Raw genomic sequence first — 21,253 nt, forward strand, 5'->3', positions numbered from 1 at the left:
AGGTTACCATTAATATTTTGCAATACACAGTTAGTTATTCTGACTAATTACGATGAGGAAATCACTGTGTATAGATTGTGTGGGAAGAGTCAACACACATAACCCCACATAACCCTGTATATGATTTGGATATTGTATTACATACATCGTTTCTATTACATAATAGTTAAATTACTGAATATTTAATATAGATTGGTAAAGGTGTGAACATTTTTTTTATCAAAACTACCTGTAGTTCTAACAGATATTAAAATGATTCCAACTATGTCTACTGAAAGTTCATCCCATGATGAGTAAGAGCAGCATTGCTCTATTTAATTTACACATGGTAAAATGGGGATATGTAACTGATTAATATCATGTTGGCCTACCAAGTGTGTCACACCCAACTGGAACAACCAACTGGAAACGCCCCACGTGGACTTGGGCACAGCCCAAAATAAACAAAATAACCAATCACAGGGTTCAAGGAGAACAACAAAAGCAGCCACGTGACTTTCGAAACAGGCGCTCCCCACAAGAGAAGCAGGTTCCCCGTAGGAGGAACGCAGCACTTCCCACACGAGAAACAAGGCTCCAGGCATGCTAAGAGCAAGTGGCTTGGAGTTCGGAGGAATGAAATGGTAGCTAAACTGCTCTGAAGAAAGTTTCTGAAGTCAAGGCAGCATAAGTGCTCGAATTCGCGGAAGGCAAGGAAGAACCAGTGTTCTGAAGAATGGCTAAGATCATGTTCTGAGAAGGCTGAAATCAGTTTTGAAGAGAGCCTTAGCTCTTTGCCCTACGAGAGAATGAAACAGTAAACGGGACACTGCCTTGATCTGAAAGCGGGTCTTGGTTTCCACGTCGCTCCACAAAACGGACAGAAGCACAGCCAGCAGCCTAAGGTCAAGTACTAACCGTACAGAAGAATTTCAACGAGAACACTTCTACATAACTTTCCAATTGCAACGCATTATCTGAACTGAGTTACGTCTGATCAATGGAACTATTCCCAGTTGGAAAACTGCCAACAACAAAGATAATGCTGCAAGACTTGGAAACCAATAAGCTGATCTAAGTTTGAAAATAACTATTTGTTTATTGCGAGCTGACGAAATACAATGCGTACTTCAAGCAAAACACTGTCTTCTTTCATTGGAACTTCAGATCCTGAGAGGAGCTGCAGTGTTCATCAACAAAGAGTGGCTTATTCTATGTTGAAAATCTATAAGTGGGCAGCAGGAATAGAATGCAACTTCCTGTTTAAACTGTGTAAGAAATGTATTTTGTTTGCTGAAATGTGCAAATCAAAGGAGTTACATCATAAATGCAGAGAATTTGATCACTGGCTCATTTCTGAGTTAATCGGAACATATAATCAATTGAGGTTGATAACATATGTTTGTTTGGTGCACCCCTTTTTATTCTTAAATAAACTACTGTTTTATATTTCTGACATGTGTGAATGTCGGGTATTGTCAAGGGAATCCAAGTTCTACCTGATTCCGAATTTAAATATGGTATGTCTCTTTTCTTACATTTTGACATCCGAGAGGGCGACTAGAGATCAATTTATATTTAAATAAATTGTATACCTAATTCACTACAACTAGCACTGATCTAGGATTGCATAAAAACATACTATTTACATGTGTGTGTATGTAAGTGTGGATTAGTAAACGTTTACAGTTATACTTGACTGGCTTTAGTGTTGGCCACACAGTGTTGCAGTTTTTGCACAGTTTGGTGATCCCAAAATCAACACAGAATTCAGGCTGCAGTCAGTTGGAAATCAAAGTAATGTTTTATGGCTCCTGCATTTGCTGGAAACCATACTGTGAACAGAATGTCTACCATCAAAAATGAAACAAAAAGCCTATTTCATTTACAGTAATTTCACCAGAACCTGGCAACAGGCAATATAGTACTATTAACTGTGAACCAAAAGTCAGCATTACTAGATCTTATTACAGGACTGCATGTTTTAGTTTAGTAGCTGCTTCCATGTTGGCTTCTGCAAAAACAGAAATGTAACAGCTTGCATTAACATTGTAAGTGCTCCTGTCCAATATTAGGATACAGTTCCAACAACATCAGTTAATAATAATAATAATAATAGTTTATTCAGCAGCCGCCTTTATCCAAGGCGACTTACAGAGACTAGGGCGTGTGAGTGATGCATCAGCTGCAGAGTCACTTACAACAACGTCTCACCCGAAAGACTGAGCATAAGGAGATTAAGTGACTTACCTTATCAATCTTTTTAAACACTATCCTGCTATTTACTCCCTCTGCTAGAATGGAGATTTCCTTCCCCACCTGCCTAGTGAGATGGAGTTATCCAAAACAGACTAAGTTATTGTACATCTCAACATTTTATCTTTCTGATTCTATACTGAGAACTAGCGTGACCATGGACAGATATCTGGGAAATGATGTGGATCTGTCACAAACCTACTCTGTACGTATGAAAACACAGACTCCTTCAGCACTGCTGTATAACCTTTCCGGTAATGTTTCCGGTAATGTTAAAAGGACAAGAGGCTCAGGAAAAAAATACAACGCAACAATGTCTGTAATAGATGACATTAACAAGAGATGTACAGTACACAGGCTGATCGCATTCTCTGGGAAGGAAGTTGGCATGGAATCTCAGGAAGAAGCAAAGCTCCTTATGTTTTCATGCAAGTTTCATCAAAAAAAAAAAAAAAAAAAAACTGTTATCAGTCTCCAAAATACACAATGTGGCATGAGTCAATGCTGAGAGGTAATGGGCACTTCAGGACAAAACTTGCCTGCGGTACACTGGCTGGAACTACACAATCCACCACCCACTTTTCCAGCTGGCACAGGGATCTCTACAAGTGCAATCACTGGAACAGTGTTTACGCAAATGCTAAATAACAGGTCTTAACACCCTTCAAAACACTAAACAGACTAGCACTGCTTGGTGTGCTATGGACACCCACACAGTAACAGTGCAGATTTAAAATAAAGTTTTACACTGTTAGCTGCAATCAATTCGGTACATAAAGAATAAATCTGCCTTTTAACAGAGCTTTTCATAAGACCCATCAACGAGTCTGCACAAGGTGAATTGGGGCTCCTTATACAGCCCTAGGGGGTAGAAGTAAATAGTGTCACATTTCAAATTCCAGAGAAGCAAATTATTTTTGTTACTTCACCCTGCACACTTGGATAAGATTACTGGACTACAGCAGGGTCACAATTCTAAACCCAGAACACTAATGCTTATAATTTGCCCTCAATTTTCACTGTGTATACAAACAGTGAGCTGCATTGGTTTTATTTGTGCGTAAAAACAGGCAAACAACTTCCATAGACTGCATGCGATACACCATACACTACAGTGCCTATAGTAAGTATTCACCCCCCCCCCTTGGCCGTTTTCACAGTTTGTTGTGTTACAACCTGAAATCTTGATGCCTTTAAATTGTTTTGTTTTTTGATTTATATAACCTACTCAACACTTTGAAGAGGCAAGATAATTTTTATAAAAAAAACTAAAATGTCTTGGTTAGATAAGTATTCATTCCCCTGAGTCAATATTTGGTGGAACCATCTTTGGCAGCAATTACAGCCGTGAGTCTTTTGGGGTAAGTCTCTACCAGGTTTGCACATCTGGATCGTGCAATATTCGCCCATTCTTCTTGGCAAAATTGTTCAAGCTCTGTCAAGTTGGATGGGGATAGTTGGTGGACAGCAATCTTCAAGTATTGCCACAGAATCTCAATCAGATTCAAGTCTGGGCTTTGACTGGGCCACACTGGGACACTTTGTTTTTAAGCCACTCCAGTGTCGCTTTGTCCGTGTGCTTGGGGTCATTGTCCCAGGGTGAATCTCTGTCCCAGTCTTAGGTCTTTTGTAGACTGAAGCAGGTTTTCCTCAAGGATTTGTCTGTATTTAGCTCCATCCATTTTGCCCTCTACCCTGACAAGCTTCCCAGTCCCTGCTAATGAACAGCATGACGCTGCCACCACCATGGTTCACAGCAGGGATAGTGTTACCTGGTTGATGTGCTGTGTTGGGTTTGCGCCAGACATAACGCTGTGCATTTAGGCTAATAGTTCAACTTTTGTTTCATCGGACCACAGAATCTTTTGCCACATTTTTTCAGAGTCTCCCACGTGCCTTTTTGCAAATTCCAAGCAGGATTTTATGTGGGCTTTTCTCAGAAATGTCTTCCTTCTTGCCACTCTTCCATACAGGCCAGATTTGTAGAGTACCTGAGCTACTGTTGACACATGGACAGTTTATCCCATCTCAACGCTGTTGGTCTTTCACAGTTGTCGTTGGCCTCTCGGTGGTTTCTCTGACCAATGTTCTTCTTACCCAGCTGCTCAGCTTGGGAGGACGGTCTGCTCTAAGCAGATTCTGGGTGGTGCCGTATACCTTCCACTTCTTAATGATCGACTTGACTGTCTCCAAGGGACATTCAATGCCTTTGAAATATTTTTATCCCCCCCCTCCCTACTGCACACAGATGGACTCCATTGAACTTATTGTGTGGATTCTGAAGGCAATTGGTTGCACCTGAGCTTATTTAGGAGTGTCACAGCAAAGGGGGCGAACACTTAACGAAGACTTTTCAGGTTTTTATTTTTAATTGATTTGTTGTCGTTCCCCCCCCCCCCATTTTTCACAGATTGAAAGTGTTGAGTAGATTGTGTAAATCAAAAGGGAAAAAAATCCCATTTAAATGCATCAAGATTTCAGGTTGTAACATAACAAACTGTGAAAACATCCAAAGGGGGTGAATACTTACTATAGGCACTGTGGCTATATCTTGCTATGGGGGTTTCTAAGAAATGAATAAAAACAGTGCTTTAATTATAGATAGCCTTTCTTTTAAATCTGTTGTCAATGATGTGTCCCTGCACAATTCTTTTGGCAATATACAGAACGATTTTGTAAGCAAAGGGGCAGCTACAGTATATCTTTGGTTACAGTAGTAAACCAGGCAGCTACAGAGATCTTGTGGTGTGCCTGAAGGTGACCAATACAAGAACATCCTCACCAGCACGTCTCAAAGCCACAAGGATGAACATGGTGATTTTTCTTTGCTTAAAGTGAAATGCTATCCAGCTTTACAAACACACAACTGGTTTTTATCCCTCTGACTGCCAAAGAGCTGATAATCTGCAATTAACTGTAGTACTATATTAGACCAAAACTAGTATAGTCAAAATGGCCAAATCAACATTTAATTGTACATGTCCCTCACTGATAAAACATGTTTACCCAGAACCTCTGCCCTTTGTTTTCCTTCAATGCCTTGCTTTTCTTCAAGAAACTTTGACAAAAAAATAAAAACAGGCAGATTGAAATACATCCATGAAGCTCGTCTATCAGACTAGAGTTTAGATGTATAAAACAGGTTATTCAGGAAATATGTCCTGCAAGTTAATCTGTATAACATTTCGATTGGGTTTTAAATTAATTCCCTGAACAAAAACAAAGCAGGCATTTGTTTTGCCTCAAAATGCAAACATACTCAACTATGAATAAATAGTTACAGTGAATAGTGGGAAGTTAAATCTGTAAACGACGATTTACACAGATGGGTTAAATGGTTAATCTAGTACAGCACATGCAGAGTACAAGACTGCACAGATGTGACTTGCATGATAATCAGACCCATGTCTTCAAATTAAAATAAACCGGGCACTGAACAAACTATTTATTATGAGAGTCGAATAACAATATCATTGAGTTCATTTGTGTTTCATGGGAGGGTTGAGAGTTAAAACAACAGGTCTGTCCAGATACAGTACGGCAGGAAGCTTTTACTGTATATTATACAGGGACAAGGCAACATCAGAATAAAGAAAGGGCATGCAGCTTTCATAGATAGCATGAAAGTGCACCATAGCATGGTATTCAAGAAGGATAGGTCAGCCAGGATTTAAGCTCATCAGAGACATTTGATACTGCAAAGGCTCAAGCTGAAACACTGAAATGGATTAGTGTTGTCCTTAAATAGAGAGCAAAAGGGATGATCACTTGGGATGGATCTGTGCCAGAGGCAGGAGTTAGATTTGAAACCCAGTCGCGGGCAGGCAGGCGGGCAGACAGGCAGGCAAGCAGAACTCCGGGTGAGTTAGAAACCATCAATGGAGCTAGTTAAGCGGGCGTGTTCTACACAGTGCCACACCTGGTGCAGCTGATACCTATAACACTTCTACAAAAATGCAGAAGCAATACAGAGACCCCCGAGCCCCCTGTGTATTTCGAACCCTGAGTCAATTAATCATAATATGCTTCATTATATTGTACTCTAAAGCTTATAAATTAAAGTAGAAGTGTTTGCTTCAATTTTTATAAAGGCTAATTAAATTATCTAAGCAATATTTTCAGGGTTGAATAATTATAAAAGCATTTAAAACAATGTATTGACAATTTAAAAAATAAATGCTGTTTCACATCTAGGTACATAAATTAAATCAGACCACTTCAACATGTTGACTAGTCCAGGAAAATCACTGAGCTTAGTTTATATTTGGTCTTCTCATCTTACAGACCATCAGACAAGTGATGTGTGAAATACATATACCGTATAGCTGCTAACTGTTAAAAGCACTCTAAAGATTTCCTTTCATTTAAATAATACAGGCACTGGTATTATTAGGCTACAATACAAAAAAGCTTACTGTAGATTACAGTAGGCGGCCACACCTAACTAATTGCTTCCTTCTGGAATGTGTCTAATTAAAAGTGTGTTTTCTGCTCTCTATCCAAATAAATGCAATTGAATGATCTACAGTACTTAAAACTGATTCTGGCACTAGTGTATTCCTTAATAAGGAAACAGACATTTTTTTTTCTAATCCAGTTAGCATGCTCATTACGCTGCTTCACTAGTTCAGGAAAGAATTTATTTTTCTTTTTTACTTTTTTTTGCATGCATATTGGTAGTTAGAACTCAGGTTGGCGAGGGTCAGGTTCTGTTTATAAATTACGCTACAGGATTACCAACACTATAATATTCAAAGAAATTATATACGTCAGTCCAACGACCTCTCTTCTAATTCAAAGTTCACAGCAAAAAGCAGTACAGGTGAGGCTAAACTATGGAAGAACGTATTTCATGTATGTTTATTTATTTGTAAAACTGAACTTTATTTCAGAATATAAATTAAATACGTGTCTCGTTGCATACATGGAGTCGCTTTTCTCTCAGCATTTTGCCTTATAAAAGTGTAATTTCTTAAGCTTACAGTAAACACTGTAAGTTGCTGCAGCTTATAGTATAACCACATGGCAGTGAAAACTTCGGTGGGTTGTTTTATTGTATTTTATTTAATTGAAACACCAATGTAATGGGCCACCACGTGCAGCCAGTTCAGCCAGTTCAGCCAGTATGCGCCGTGGCATAAAGTCTATCAGCCTCTGGAATTCTGCAGGTGGGATGCGGCACCAACGCTGTCTCAGGTGTCATTCCTGAATATCCCATAAATGCTCGATTGGGTTCAGATCTGGTGACTGAGAAGGCCATGACCTACGGATAACATCAGCGTCATGCTCATCAAACCATTGGGCGACCACACGTGCTCTGTGGATGGGGGCACTGTCATCCTGGAAGGAAAGAAATGCTGCAACATGGGGTGAAGATGATCACTCAGTACCATTAAGTAGCGATTAGCATTGACCTTGCCTTCAAAGGGAATGAGTGCACCCAAACCATGCCAGGAAAATGTGCCCCACATTACAGAACCACCAGAACCCTTCACTGTTGAACCAAGCACTCAGGGCTGCAGAGTTCTTTAGGTTGGTGCCACACATGCACTCTCCATTTGTCAAGAACATTGTGAAGGATGATTCATCTGACCATATCACATTTCTCCACTGCTCTGTAGACCATTGCCTGTGCTCTTTGCAGCACTGGACTCGCAAACGTGCAATGCCAGGTGTGACGAGAGGTTTGTGAACTGCAACCCAACTGTGGTATCCTGTTCTGTGGAATTCTCGGCGGACCGTTTTTGATGAAACTGGCTGCTCCCGCCTGTCAATTGATCTGCAGTTGCTCGCCTGTTTTGCCTTGCACTTTGAATTAATGATCAGACATCACGATCCTGGAGTATGCGCTTCCCCCACTGTTGCTGTTGCTGATGATGTCTTTCCCTCAGAGTTCCACGCCGACATCACCTTAGACACCTCGTGAAACATCGGCAAGTTGAGTTGTCTTGGTCACTGAAGCTCCTGCCAAACGCGCCCCAACAATCGCACCTCTTTCAAAGTCACTTGCAGCTATGCTAGCCATAATTATAGGAAACCAGGCCTGTCCAGCATTTTTATACATGACCCTAAGCATGCTGGGATGTTATTTGCTTAATTAACGCATGAGCCACACCTGTGTGGAAGCCCTTGCTTTCAATATACTTGGTGCCCCTCATTTACCAGGGGTTTCCTTTTTTTTTTGTCCACTACCTGTGTGTGTAAAGAACATATATAGCTACGCTTACCTTGAACTCCCGGCTGTGTTGCGGGGTGTATTCAAAAGTCCACAGAGCTCTGACCAGACCAGAAAGCTGCTCCGTTACCTCTCCTCTCTCCTGTGCGCCTTTCTTTTGAAACAGCACCCCATTGGATTTGGGCTGCTCCTCTTCATCGTCCCCTCTGTACTGCTCCAGTGCAAGATACTCGGCGAACAGCTCGGTGTTGCTCAGACACTGAAGGATAGCATTCATGAAGCAGGTGTTGCCATGGTTCTTCAGCCCTGCTAACCCGGGGATCCTGTCCCCAGTCGGCAGGAAGCCTTCACAGTCGCCCACATCAGATGTACCCGAGCTTTTGCCACCAGTCTTGAAGGTCGTGAAGCCACCATCATCCTTGTCAGCCTCTACCGTGTGTTCCTCGGTGCCGAAATGAGATAGAGTGGAGAGGGTTTTGAGGACTCGACTCATAAAACTCCCCGCCGATCGCACGGTTCCTTTCCTGAACAGTTTCTTGCTGAAGGATTTTTTCTCCTTGGTGGCCGCTTTAGACATTCTGACGGCTCTCACTTCAAAGGCATTTCCGAAAGATATTTTAAAAATAAATAAATAAATAAATAACCGTTTGGCACAGCACAATTTGTCTGGGCTTAGGAACTTCGCAATGCCATTCAAATTAATACGCGTCTAACTTATTTTATCAAACGCTTGCACCGTTTTATGGATGGTCATTGTTAAATTCGCTAAACTAGAATATTACAAATAAAAACGAATTACGTTCCCTTACGAGTTTCCATGGAAGTGCTTGACGACTAAACTACCAGTGTCAAGTCAATCAAATCCCCTCTCTCAGGATTCAAATCTTCAAAATAAGTCGTACTGTTCTTTTTTTCCCCTTGAAGCAAATAATATATCAAAAGCTTCAACTTTACTATCTCGTCACAGGGTGAAATCCACTAAAACTGTAAAATATTCTTCACTCAATAGTCGCTGTGTGAGTCACGCCGCTCATGTATCCTTAAACAAACTGCTGACCCAACCCTAAAATGGCATTCCTGATGACTTGCGACTCCTAAGCAACACACCTTTCCTGGAATCAAACGATATATATATATATATATATTTTTATTTTTTATTTTTCATTCACTGCCAGTTTGCAATTCCTTTAAATGCCTCCCGGTGTTGATGTCCTCTGCCCCCGCCGCTGCATTCAGGAAAACTCCCTAAAGCTCACAGCTGCAGAAACCCACATTCACCGGGATGCACTCGCGATGCCTTTCAGACATCAAAAGAAAGAAATTCCCTGAGATTTAAGTCGCTGCTTCTTTTGTCCTTTTTGTAATTTTAATAAGTGGTGATATCTCCAAATAATCCGTCTACATACACCAAAGGCCTCGGCTCCGCTCTCCCGCATCAACTGAAATCACCGAGCTGACTGTGTAGGGCGGTGGTGGCCTGTGACGTCAAGAACACGGGTGTCCACAGAACACACTGCAGGTAGCAATTGGTAATGTCTGTGAAAGCGTGTTGCAAGGTGGTCTTTCTCCTCCAAAAAAAAATAAATAAAAACGATTTAATGAATGAGAAAACCCAGTGAACACCCCGGGTCTTCTACAACGGGAGCATACGACTTTAAACTGAATCTACAGTCGCGTAACTAAAGTATTCAAGGGTAAAATAATGTGGCAGCGCAGAGGGATTTCCTCTCTCAATGCAGAACATCTAATGGAAGAGCTAGAATCAGTGTGAAAACCCTTCGAAGTTACACTGCCCTTGTAAAGAGCTGTTTGCGCATTCTCGTCCATGCAAAGCACTGCATTATGGTTTTCTTATTTAGCAAAGGAATAAATAACAACGGGGAAAAAAAAGTAAAAATATAATTGTTTCTTTACATTGAATATATATTATATTATATATATATATATATATATATATATATATATATATAGATAGATAGATAGATAGATAGATAGATAGATAGATAGATAGATAGATCATTTTTAAACAAGTATCCTATAATTACTACGCTTCTTTTTTTTTTTTCAAATTAAAAGTTTTTTGGGGGAGAATGTACACAAAAAACGTTAGATGATTTTAAAGATTTTATTTCCAGGACATTTTCCTTCTTCGTTTTCTATAAACTGTTCCAATGAGTGCTCTGAAGATGGCTGCGATAAGCTTCTTCAAAACAAGCCATACTCGCTACAGGTACTAAAGAGTTCCATTCTGAAGTCAATGTGTTCCCATGGCAACGCTGAATTACGTTTTCCAGGGGCTTCAACTTCTTGTGTCTAATTTCAATCGGACAGAATGCCGTGCAAATGCAGAATAAGGTGGTGCAGTATGTGCAATCCGTAAAAAAAGAAAAAGAAAAAAGCAAGCTTCATGATTTAAAAACATCAATTCGTCCATAACTAAATAACACTGCTAAATGTAAAAACAGTAAATGTTGTTTGGAAAACATTTAGACTATTTTCAGTGGAATGTGTTTTTTTTTTTTTTTTTTAAATACATGTCTGGCATAGTGGCCCTTCATTGCCTCGGAGGTATGTAGCCGATTTGTGAGCTGTGCCGTGGTATTAAGCACTGAAAATATAAATCCCTTTATTCAGGTTGCATGTATGTTTGTGAGTAACAAGGACCATAGCTCACGAACCACATTGCACCAGCAGTGTAAAAGCATTCCTTCATGTTGCATAAGTGTGTGGGTACACAAGGTGCAGAGGTTGTGTGGGAGCCTGTTATGAGGCAACAAGTGCCCTTTAAAAATGAATGGCTCTTGTATGTTTATTTTCAGGCTTTGAGTACTGTGGCACTGCAATTTGATGGTATTATTCCAGAAATGCGTTTGCACAATGACAATGGGTTTAGCATGCTTTGAATGCAGAAAGGGGATGGAAAAGGAATCAGAATGTCCTGGAGTGCCAATCCATTCCAAGTTTAATAGGTGTAATTAAATGAGGACCCAGGTTAGAAGTGTAATTGGTTTCAACAAAGACCCTGGACCAGATGTGCCAATGTTATCTACCCTTGGTCCAAGCTGCCCTGTAAAACAAAACCTTTATTGGCACAGGGACTGGGTAATGCCTTCCAGCTGGAGTGATTGTTGTACTGAAATGATTAGTGGATTGCAATGATTAGCCACTGTCAATTCAGCACCCTCCATGTATTAATCGTGCACATTTATTAAGCGCTGTCCTAGGAAATTACCTCCGAGCATCCCTGCTATAAACATTTCTATAGAATTGATCTACACCAGAGCTTGCTAACCCATTCTGGCATGATTTATCATTTGTTTTAGGAGCGTTACTAATGCTGAGCTTTCCTAGTTGAGCTGCCTGTTTTTAAATGGTATTGCAATGGTTTTATTTAAACACCTACTCATTTTCACGAGGGGAGGGGAGGGGGTGCTACTGCTGCACAGAATAAGATCACAATGGAGATCACAATGATGCAATATAAAAAATCCTCCCTGGGGGGCGCTGTTGAATTTCATGTGTGTACAGTAAGCATGCAAGCTTCCACACCCTTTCCTTGTTTAGTATTTGCATCTCTTAATTGTCTTTACTCTCAAAGTCAAAACGTAGGCTGCAAAATCAACAACACTGTATGACGACTCCTTCTTGCCAAATATACCGCATTGAACAATTTAGTGAGCGCCCAGTCATTTCATTCCTGCCCACTCTCACATGTTCTCAGAAATGGCAGCTCTTTTATTAGTCAAGTTTTAATTTGAGTATTTTTAATTTTACACACAGCCTCTGACTGCAGCTTGCAAAACGATAGGCAAATCAGTCAAAGTGTTATAACATGTGATGAAGTCACCTCCAGTATTAGAAGTGGTTCAGCAATGCCCCGCACAGGTCCTGAGATTACTGAGCGTTGCTGATCTTTGGTTTGAATAAAATGTCAAATTTGGGGAGTTTGTTTTTTATTTGTAACAGTTATGCACATAACTGACAATCGAATCAATACAAAAGGGAAACGGCAGACATTCAGTTAATATTAAGAAAATACATTTTAAAAAGTGTGCCTTCCTCCCGCTTTGTCCTGCAAAGCCTAATAATCGAGGCCCCTCATTGCTGCAAAAGTGCAGGCCAGTCTTCTCGGCAGGGTTTTTGCTGTTTGTCTGTAGTCCTCCGGTTTGGTCTTCAGAAGAGTTACAATCTGCTGCAGCATGCGTGACGGCTGTAAGCCCAATGCATCCATCACATTACTCAGGTAATCTGGGGATAAATTAACATGAATCCGAAAGTTCTTTTACCATAAATCTTTTGTCAATCACTCAGCCTGTATGCAAGCAACATACCTGGATTGCACTGAAATACAGTACCACATTTAAAACAACTCCCAAGTTAAGAAGAGTGTAGTCAATATTAAGAGTTTTTAAAAGCTAAACCACCCTATGCTGATTGCACAGTACTGTCCCTAATAAATGCAAGACAATAATCGGTATTAGCCACAAACAAGCGCCCCTTACCTATGTCAGTAGCCAGCTGTTTGGTGGAGTGTGCAGTGAGTTCTGGGATCTGCAGAATAACATCACAGTAGGTCTGCATCGTCGCTCTGGCAACTGATCCAACCCAGTAGTCTGCGATATTGTCCAGTTCTGGTAAATCATCACCTATTAGAAAAGAAGAAAACAATTAGAATTAGTAAGATTTTAAAAATAGTGAGATTTTTTTTATTTAGGAGATCACTTTTTTAATAACTGCTCCAGCACCCGTCAACCCGACACCTACTCTCAGCCATGTATGAAAGTCTGCCAGATTTGCAACCTCAACATAGTAACCATGGAATCAGCACGCATGTGGTTGTAAGGTTTTGACTTTACTTACAACATCTAGATCATGAAGGAAAATATCAAATCAATACTGCAGATCGGCCCAGTAAGGTGTGTTCTCTGTCCCTTGTACTGCAACCACCTGATTAAGAAAAGCCAAATGGACAGCATGGACAAGTGCTACCTTGCTCTGGAGGGAATGGCAGTTTCCCTGCATGTAGTGCCAGCTCCAGGGCTGAATCTTCCTGGGTGACAAAGGACTCCAAATGTAAAGGCAAGGACATGATATACTGACCAATCTGGGGAAGAAAACACAAGTGTTGGAATCGTTACTGAGTGCGATTCAAGTGTGCAAATAAAAATTTCTGCCAATGCCTAAAGCTAAAACTAGGAAGCTTTGAACAGTCACTCCTCCAGCAGACAATAAATCCCATACGTTGGTGATGTATTCAAGGGGGGACAGGCTGAACGTGGGCAGGGCCTCCGTAAGAGTCTCCCCACTGCCACTGGAGTTCCAGCTCTGCGGAATAAACACAATAAAACAAGCTGGGAACGGGAAACAAAGCAGGCTTATCTAATCTAGATATTATTAAAGCTCTTCACTAAACATCATGTGCGTATTAAAAAAAGGATCGATATATAGGTACTTGCTCAATAAACAATGTAATCTTCCCAATAAATAAAAAAAAAAATAGCTTGCTATGCTTAACTGAGCAGGTCCTGGTTTATTTGTTTCTATGTTTTAGACATCACTGCGGTAAGGAAAACTGTAAGTCTCAAAGTGACTTTGGGTAAAAGACTCCCTTTTCCAACCCCTCTAATCTTTGCTTTCATCTTATTCGCTCAATTCTAGGGCAGAGACACATCTAGAGCTCCAGACATATGAACCAGGCAGTCGAGTCTCTAGTGTCGTTTCATTCAGTGTCCATGATAAAGGCTTTTAGTCTCACCTCCAGCTTTGAAACCAGGACGAGCTGCTGTTTGATGCGCAGAAAGACCGAGTCGAAGGCCAGCTGGTGTGCCTGCTGGTTCAGACGGGTCAGCGCAGAGCGAGGCTCAGCTAGCAGGCTTGAGTTTCCTGTCCCTTTCTCCTAAAACAGGACAACACTCACTTTAGATCCAAGAACCTAGAACTGCCTGCTTTATCTCCTTCTTGTAACGCAAAGGAGGCGCACTGAGGTATAGGCGAGCTAAAGGTGTTTAAACTAATCAGTGCCATGACCTATGTGAGCTTTATTTTCAAGGGTAAAAATCTGATAATGTATTGTGCAGTGTCTTATCCCGAAATGTTCTCTCGGAATTTGAAGCTGCATCGTACTTTGAGATCAGTGTAAATGAACGGCTTTCTGTCAGATTGCAGGTCATTGCTGTGAGCAGTCAGCTGCATCTAGCCACAATGTAACTAAGTCCATCAGTGCGTTACAGAGCCCCATCAGAGCACTGGAAATGTTAGCGATATCTCACTGTGTAAGTGTGTTTTAAAATGAGTTCTTGCCTTTAAGTTATAGAGCATTTCCATCAGGCTGGCATACTCAGCCACGTTTCCCTTCAGCAAGTAATTGTACTCCTGCCACGGGTTTCGAGTGGAGCTCCTTCTGTCTACAGCACTGGCCTCTTGAATCCCAGTCAGGCTGCTGGGGCTGTATGAATCAGACAAATATCTCCCTGCTGTCGACAGGAACCTACAAGCAGACATAGTGGGTTCAGTTCACAACCCCATCAGATTTAAAAAATGAATCACATTACATCACATGAACGGTGTTTCCAGTGACGCTACACGCTTTAGGATAGCTGATTTTAATTTTAAAATCTTCATGATGTTTCCATAAAGTTTTCCGATATGTAATCTTACCTGTTTGCCAACTGCTGCTCATAAGCTCCGCACTGCCTTAGTAGTTCACCGCAAGTTGCTATTATTCTGAAAGACACATTGAATCAACCACAATTTTTCTTCAAGCTTAAAAATAGTTACCGTTACTTAAAAGAAAAAGCCTGTATCTCTCTATAAACGAAATCACAAGTTTGCCATGACTTCCCCTTAAAAGCTCCAGGTACTGACAATCAGTAATATCTGGCTATGGTGGAATCAGTCAATTCTAATGAGAGTCACCGATTGTTTCCTGCTTCCTTTCCTATTCCGTAGTAAGACAGTCAGACCTTAAGACACTGTGGTTCACTTATCACCACTATCACCAGACCGCAATCTGAAACAACTGGCAAACCAACCTAACCTAGCTGAAGTCTGAGTTCCTTTTCCATGTTAGAGACTCACCTAACAGAGTTCTGAAAAGCCGTCCAGTCTTCTTGAAACAGGGAACCGTTCGGCATGTCTTCCAGTTTACACTTCTTTCGTATAGACTGGAGCGTGCCAGAGAAGTCCGAAACATACCTAGGTGCGAACAGAACGTGCAGCAAGACAAGTTACAAAACAAGATGGGTACGAAAAACAGTTCGAAAAAAAACCCTATTGTTCCTGTGCACACATGGAATTACTTTTTTAAATTACATCTGTAATGTAACGTTATTATGTTAGCCCCCACTTTTGGTCCGTTTTAACGCAAGCAAGAGACAACCGGTATGAACGGTGGGTGACGCTAACCTTCTTAAAATCAATGGGGTTTCTTGCTAATAATGTAATCTACAACATCACTTTCATAAATGGAAATTTCACTGTGTCATGATACTTTTCCATGATCTGAGAGAGATTACCATCAGTTTCACATAGCGTACTTTGTAAAAAGAGCCCTCAGCGCTTTGAGCAGCCCACACACCCCCAGGCCATCCGTCAGCTTGATGCATCGGTCCACGGCTGCAGAGGCCAGGCTGAAGAGCTTGTTGACAGAGTGACTTAACTCCTGCACACAGTCTATCACCTCCCCACGTTCCTGCAGATCAGACACATACAGTACTGGAAACAAGCAGCCAGCAAGGCACACACACTAAGCCAATACACATCATCAAAAAACAATACAGCTCACAATGACTCAAAACCGGGGAAAGGGGCAACGACAAATACTGTAAACTCCTTCTTCGAAGGAGACTCAGACAAAGTTTCATCTTACCAGCGGCACAGCACTGATCTGAATGAGCAGGTTGGATTCCTCCAGCTCTCCGTATTGAAGCTGGTATGGTCTATAAGGTCCGTACACCGCAGTGACCAACTCCCCAACTTTCAGCACGTTGCTTTCACCTGTGGAGAACGAAAGACTCACAGCCTGGTTTGTTCTGGACAGTTTTTAAAAAGGCATCCTGAAAACTCGAGCGATGGGTATTTGAAAAAATATTTCCCAGGCGATATGCACAGGAGAAAAAAAGACACTTCAAACACATACCAAGGTGAGGTAACATGGCGGCTTCTAGTCCCTTAGCAAAGTGAGCAGCTAACTCATAGAGATCCAGCAGGGTCAGGAGCTTGGCTTCCTGTCCGGCTCTCTCCATTGCTGTGCTGAGGCACACTGGGATTGAAGGCACCATGGTCCCAAGGGTCTGAATTAGAAGAACCGTCACAATCTCATAAGGGTTTTTAAATACCTGTTGAAAGACAAACTCCTTTAAAACGTGCGAACGCTAACAATAGAGTGATAAAAACACAAGTTAACAAAAAACAAAAAAAATTCTAGTAAAATAAAAATCCAACATTATGCAATGAGGCCAAACAAGTTTCATAAGAGGATAATTTTATGCAGAAAAATTGGAAGTTGGACTGTGTCTCTAAATGTATTTTTAGGGGCCATTGAATGCTGATCACAGTTAAACAGAACAGTGCTCCACAGAGTTATAGTGATCAATACCAAAGAAGGATGCAATTCAGTTATTAGATAAGCAGATAAACAGTGCTCTGTCTTTATAACGCTGCAGTAACAGATGTGCCGTGTGTTCTATGTTACGAGAATGTAAGAACAACAGTGGCGTAATGGGTCGAATGGGAGATGTGACCATACCTCCTAACAAACAGCTCGGCAGCACAAAGGGCTGTCTTAAAAAGAACTATCGACTTTACAGTTGTAAGTTTGCGCTAGTTGAATGTGTGCGCGTGTGCATTGCAGGTTTCCAGCTACAGTACTGGACCTGGCTGCTCCACTGAAGCTGTGAATGCCACGTTGACAGTAGTGTGTCGTAGAATTCTGTCAGCTGCCTGTCCAGACTCAGATCGCTCTGGCACAGCTCCTGCCAAACAGCCACCAGCTGGCCCTGCAGCGAGGAAGAGGAGGATGAAACAACACAGATGAAAATTGAAATGCCTATACTTTACTCCTTCAGGGTCTTTAAATAGATGGGCACAGACAGGCATATTGTATTAGTTTACTGATCTGAGCTTTTAGAGTGCAGCAATATATACTGGCATAGTGCTCTGTAGTTTTGAGAGGCGCACTCTTTCCTAATCCTGTATACAGGTCTGCAGTGTTAAATCATATATATTAACGCATGTAAGAAAGGACACACCTTGTGGCACTTGTAGTAGTAGGTGAGGAGCTGCGGCATCCTGTCAATCTCCATGAACACTTTCACAAACACCTTGGCTTGCTCTGCAAAGACACACATTACTACAGTTACATTGAGCGGTACTGTAGCATTTGTACAGCTCTTTTAATGGCAAACAATACAAAGCCCTTTACAATCAGGAAACCATCAGATAAACTCACGAGCCCGGTGATAAATAAGTCTTTCATATTGTAATGAGTGAAAGACTGTTGGTAATTCAATAATGTTTTTTCTGCAGTAAACCAAAACATAGTGTATCAAAAACTATTTGAAAACAAACAAACATGTCAACCTGCACTAACACGATTAATAACACAGTCAGCAGTAGAATTTAAATGAGTCACTTTATTAATAATAATACGATTTGGAAGCGATTCCACTAGTATGTTTACAACACAGCAGTGGTGCCATCTGAAGGTCGTTTGTCGCATTGCAACTCCTGTCCAGTCTGCAGAATTATACCACTCACCTAGAGACTGTGAATTGAAAGTGGCAACGATCTTAGGGCTGGCCATAGCCTCCAGTCTGTTCTTCAAGGCCTCCAGGTGAACACATTTCTCTGAATAATCAGGAGTATCTACCAGCATGGCTAAACTGCTCTGCATGCTCGTCAGCTTGGAAGAGATCACGACTATGTCCTGTGAGATGACAGTCATACAAAGTGACATTCTAGCGTTTATGCAGCTTGTACAAAAAGTGGGTCAGTAAATGTTCACAGCGCTGGGCTGAAGTTACCTGTGTTTTGAACGTCTCCTCGATATCGGCACTCAGTGTGCTCCACTTGTCTGCTTCTTGGAGTGCCTCTGCAGCATCCTGCATCCTCGATTTAACCTGGTCGATTTCCACAAGAACCTGAAATACAGAGCAAACCAGGGTTCCGCCTCTGGCAGGGTTCATTCTTCTATCACGGCACACTGCGAACGAAACTGCCAGATCTTTTCAATGTGGAACATCCAGGCATTTTGGGGTGATTGAGATGTGGTCAACTGTGCAAGACAGGTTCATAATCTGTTAATTGCTAAGACTTGCACTGTTGACTTGTTGACTGCACGTTTGGTTTAGAGGTTTGAACTGCACTCGTTCAACACCGCCGGAAGCTTCGTTGACATTGCTATTTATGGTGTTACCACAATCAAGTTTGTCACTGTGGCAGCTTTGAAGAAACCAGGGTTCTATTTCCTGTTCTGGGTTTCCCAAAACATCATAACCATCAGCATCGATATATGCACACTCAGCAAATTAAATAAGTTGTTCTCAACTTCTCTGCTTTGTAACACCAGGTCACAATGATCTGCTCTAATTTCAATCTTCATGAAACTGAACTAGAAGAACAGCACATCACCATGGCTATGTTTCCATCCAAATTTGTCAAGCGAGCTCATGCTTTAGGCTAGTGAACAGACAATTAAAAAAAAAAAAACATTTTGTTCTGGTAAGAGAAAACATATGCATGACCTATATGTCGCACATCAGTTTGTTTACTAGAATTGAGTTTGCAAGTCCTGTTTTGTACTCTAAGATCCACATACATTTCTGCACCAAATGTTGTAACTTTGCTAGAACTGTGTCCAAATTCTGAATGGAAACATAGCCAGAGGTAGCAGTTTTGTGTAATACCAGCTTGTTGGCCGATTTCTTCAGATCTAATTCAGACACACACAAGTTGTTTCAGGATCTCCTCGTGCTTGCGTGGTGGTCTGTCTGAGCGGTGGCTCTGGTAATACCTGCATGGACTGCACTGTGTCCTGTTCAAACTTCCTTATGTCCTCTTTCACAAGGACCATCTGCTCTTTGAGGAAGGAGGCCTCCTGTTTCAGGGCCTGTACGTCACGCAGCACTCTGGGCATGTTCTGCAGGGCCTGGTGACTGCTCTCTGTGCAAATACACGGGAAGAGTCAAAACACAAGGGAATCAATGCTGAAGAGGGGTGAAGAAACTGTTCCTATTGTGCAGGGCTGAGTTTCAACCAGACCAAGTTTATTAGACAGACAAACAAACTTAACCACCACACTGTTGTGGTTGCCATGGGTTACTCAAAAATACAAGCTTGTGAGGTCATAACGCCTCTTATGACACAGAACTACACTGCATTACGGTGTTCATAGCAAAATGGAGGGGTTTTTGAATCGCATAAACCATGTCTTTCTGCAAAACGGTGGGTGGTTAATATTATAGTGAGAGACTGAAATTTCCAGGAGGTATTTGCTATGACTTCATCCCTGACCAATAAGTTACATTTACTATAGTGGTACATTTGTTCTAGTCTGCATAAAACGATTTTCCGAGAGTCACAGAGTTGGTCAGTGAGTGCGCTGGGATTTAAATGAGTGTGATACGTTGGTGTCATTGCTGTTGTCCCGTTACCTTCAATGGCATTATTGACTTCTTGTATGAAAAGCTGTAACTTCATGACCAGAGTTGCAGCGTGGCCGTCCACGCCAGGTGCGTCCTTCTGGACAGTTTTAAAGGCCCCGTTCACCCAGTCCTTCACATCAAAGTCATCATCCAGAAACTTGGAGAAGTCCATGTTCCCTCCTACTGACACTAAACCTAAGGAAGATGACCCCGGCAGACTTCACATCCCTTGGATCTCTTGCCTGTAACAAAACAGCAAGTCAGTGGGGAAACCCTGAATAGTTCTTAATTATATTCCACCTGCTACCAGAAGGTACTTCCAGTCCAAGATGAAATATGCAGTGTTTTTTTTTTTTTTTTGTTGTTTTTGTTGTTTTTTTTTTTTGTTTTTTCTCTCCCTATCGGTACAATGCTTTCTTCGTAATTTTGTAAAGCAGGGGTGTCCAATCACGTTCCTGGAGGTCCATTCCACCAAGTTTAACAGTTAAAATGATATAATTATCTACTTCAGGGTCTGGGTGGAGGTTTAATTGTTTCATTTGGCAAAAACCCTGCACATCTTACTCAGAATGAAACCAGCGGTCTAATTTGACATTACTCAGAAAACACCAAGCGCAGTATGAGTACTGATATGGAGCAAGCAGCGTTTCACATGAACATCACGCGTAAGACTGTCAATAAACCGCCTCGGACCTCGAAATTAAACAAGCTGACCGCCCGGTTTAATCTTTAACACGATTATAAATGTTTTTTATTACGCTCGGGAAAAAAAGACAGGACCGCACAACCCAATCGAGCAACATTCTCCACTGCGGTATAACATTAAGCTAAACATTAGTATTTACCTGTCTATTTCCCCATCACAGGTCTGGCTACGTGGATTGAAATGCAGCACCCAGGAGAAAGATAGCATCCAAAAAAAAAAATAACAAAAGTTCGCTCACAGCCACAGCACCCCCAAGAACGAATCCTTAAATAAAAAGACAAGCAACCCCACAAACTATTTGCAAATAAAAGAATATCGCAAATCTTTCCGCATACTCAGGTGCTGCTTCCTGGAGACCAAAACACTATCCCGCGACAACAACGTGTAGCTTCCTCTGGTTCCCACTAGACGCACATTAACTGTAGGAGGAAGGCAAGCGTTCTAAAACTAACATTGAATCAGATGTTAGCAGTGTGATGTCTATGCACTGCCGTT

At 41.4% G+C, this 21,253-nt stretch overlaps 2 protein-coding genes across 4 annotated transcripts in view; both read right to left on the reverse strand.

Annotated features, from left to right (window-relative positions):
* Positions 1 to 10,080, reverse strand: part of LOC121331116 (ubiquitin carboxyl-terminal hydrolase 31-like) — a 29,130-nt gene extending 19,050 nt beyond the window's left edge. Inside the window, exon 1 of one of the 2 annotated variants that reach the window (XM_041278320.1) lies at positions 8,463 to 10,080. In XM_041278320.1, the coding sequence (XP_041134254.1) occupies positions 8,463 to 8,987 (525 nt within the window). In that variant the 5' untranslated portion in view covers positions 8,988 to 10,080. The remainder of the gene's footprint in view (positions 1 to 8,462) is intronic. The other variant, XM_041278319.1, reaches the window with a different exon arrangement.
* A 2,236-nt stretch (positions 10,081 to 12,316) lies between these two features.
* On the reverse strand, positions 12,317 to 21,253 carry LOC121331146 (conserved oligomeric Golgi complex subunit 7-like). 2 transcript variants are annotated; one of them, XM_041278357.1, is made up of 18 exons: positions 20,898 to 21,253; positions 20,062 to 20,294; positions 19,422 to 19,570; positions 18,433 to 18,549; positions 18,167 to 18,335; positions 17,659 to 17,741; positions 17,284 to 17,406; positions 16,548 to 16,746; positions 16,278 to 16,405; positions 15,946 to 16,100; positions 15,488 to 15,604; positions 15,068 to 15,133; positions 14,711 to 14,897; positions 14,166 to 14,306; positions 13,652 to 13,735; positions 13,400 to 13,514; positions 12,913 to 13,056; positions 12,317 to 12,658 (listed from the first exon to the last, which is right to left on the reverse strand). In XM_041278357.1, the coding sequence occupies exons 2-18, from the start codon at positions 20,222 to 20,224 to the stop codon at positions 12,492 to 12,494; spliced, it is 2,307 nt and encodes a 768-aa protein (XP_041134291.1). In that variant the 5' UTR covers positions 20,225 to 20,294; positions 20,898 to 21,253; the 3' UTR covers positions 12,317 to 12,491. The 2 variants fall into 2 exon arrangements, with proteins under 2 accessions (XP_041134291.1, XP_041134292.1); XM_041278358.1 differs by lacking the exon at positions 20,062 to 20,294.

This window comes from Polyodon spathula, chromosome 18, assembly GCF_017654505.1.
Source record: "Polyodon spathula isolate WHYD16114869_AA chromosome 18, ASM1765450v1, whole genome shotgun sequence".
Taxonomy (NCBI): Eukaryota; Metazoa; Chordata; class Actinopteri; order Acipenseriformes; family Polyodontidae; genus Polyodon; species Polyodon spathula.

Coding starts and splice junctions, on each gene's coding strand:
- LOC121331146 (XM_041278357.1), bottom strand. CDS start 20,224: ATGGACTTCTCCAAGTTTCTGGATGATGACTTTGATGTGAAGGACTGG. Junction 17,742..18,166: donor TTTCAATTCACAGTCTCTAG/GTGAGTGGTATA, acceptor GTGTCTTTGCAG/AGCAAGCCAAGGTGTTTGTG. Junction 13,515..13,651: donor CCCTTGAATACATCACCAAC/GTATGGGATTTA, acceptor TTTCTTCCCCAG/ATTGGTCAGTATATCATGTC.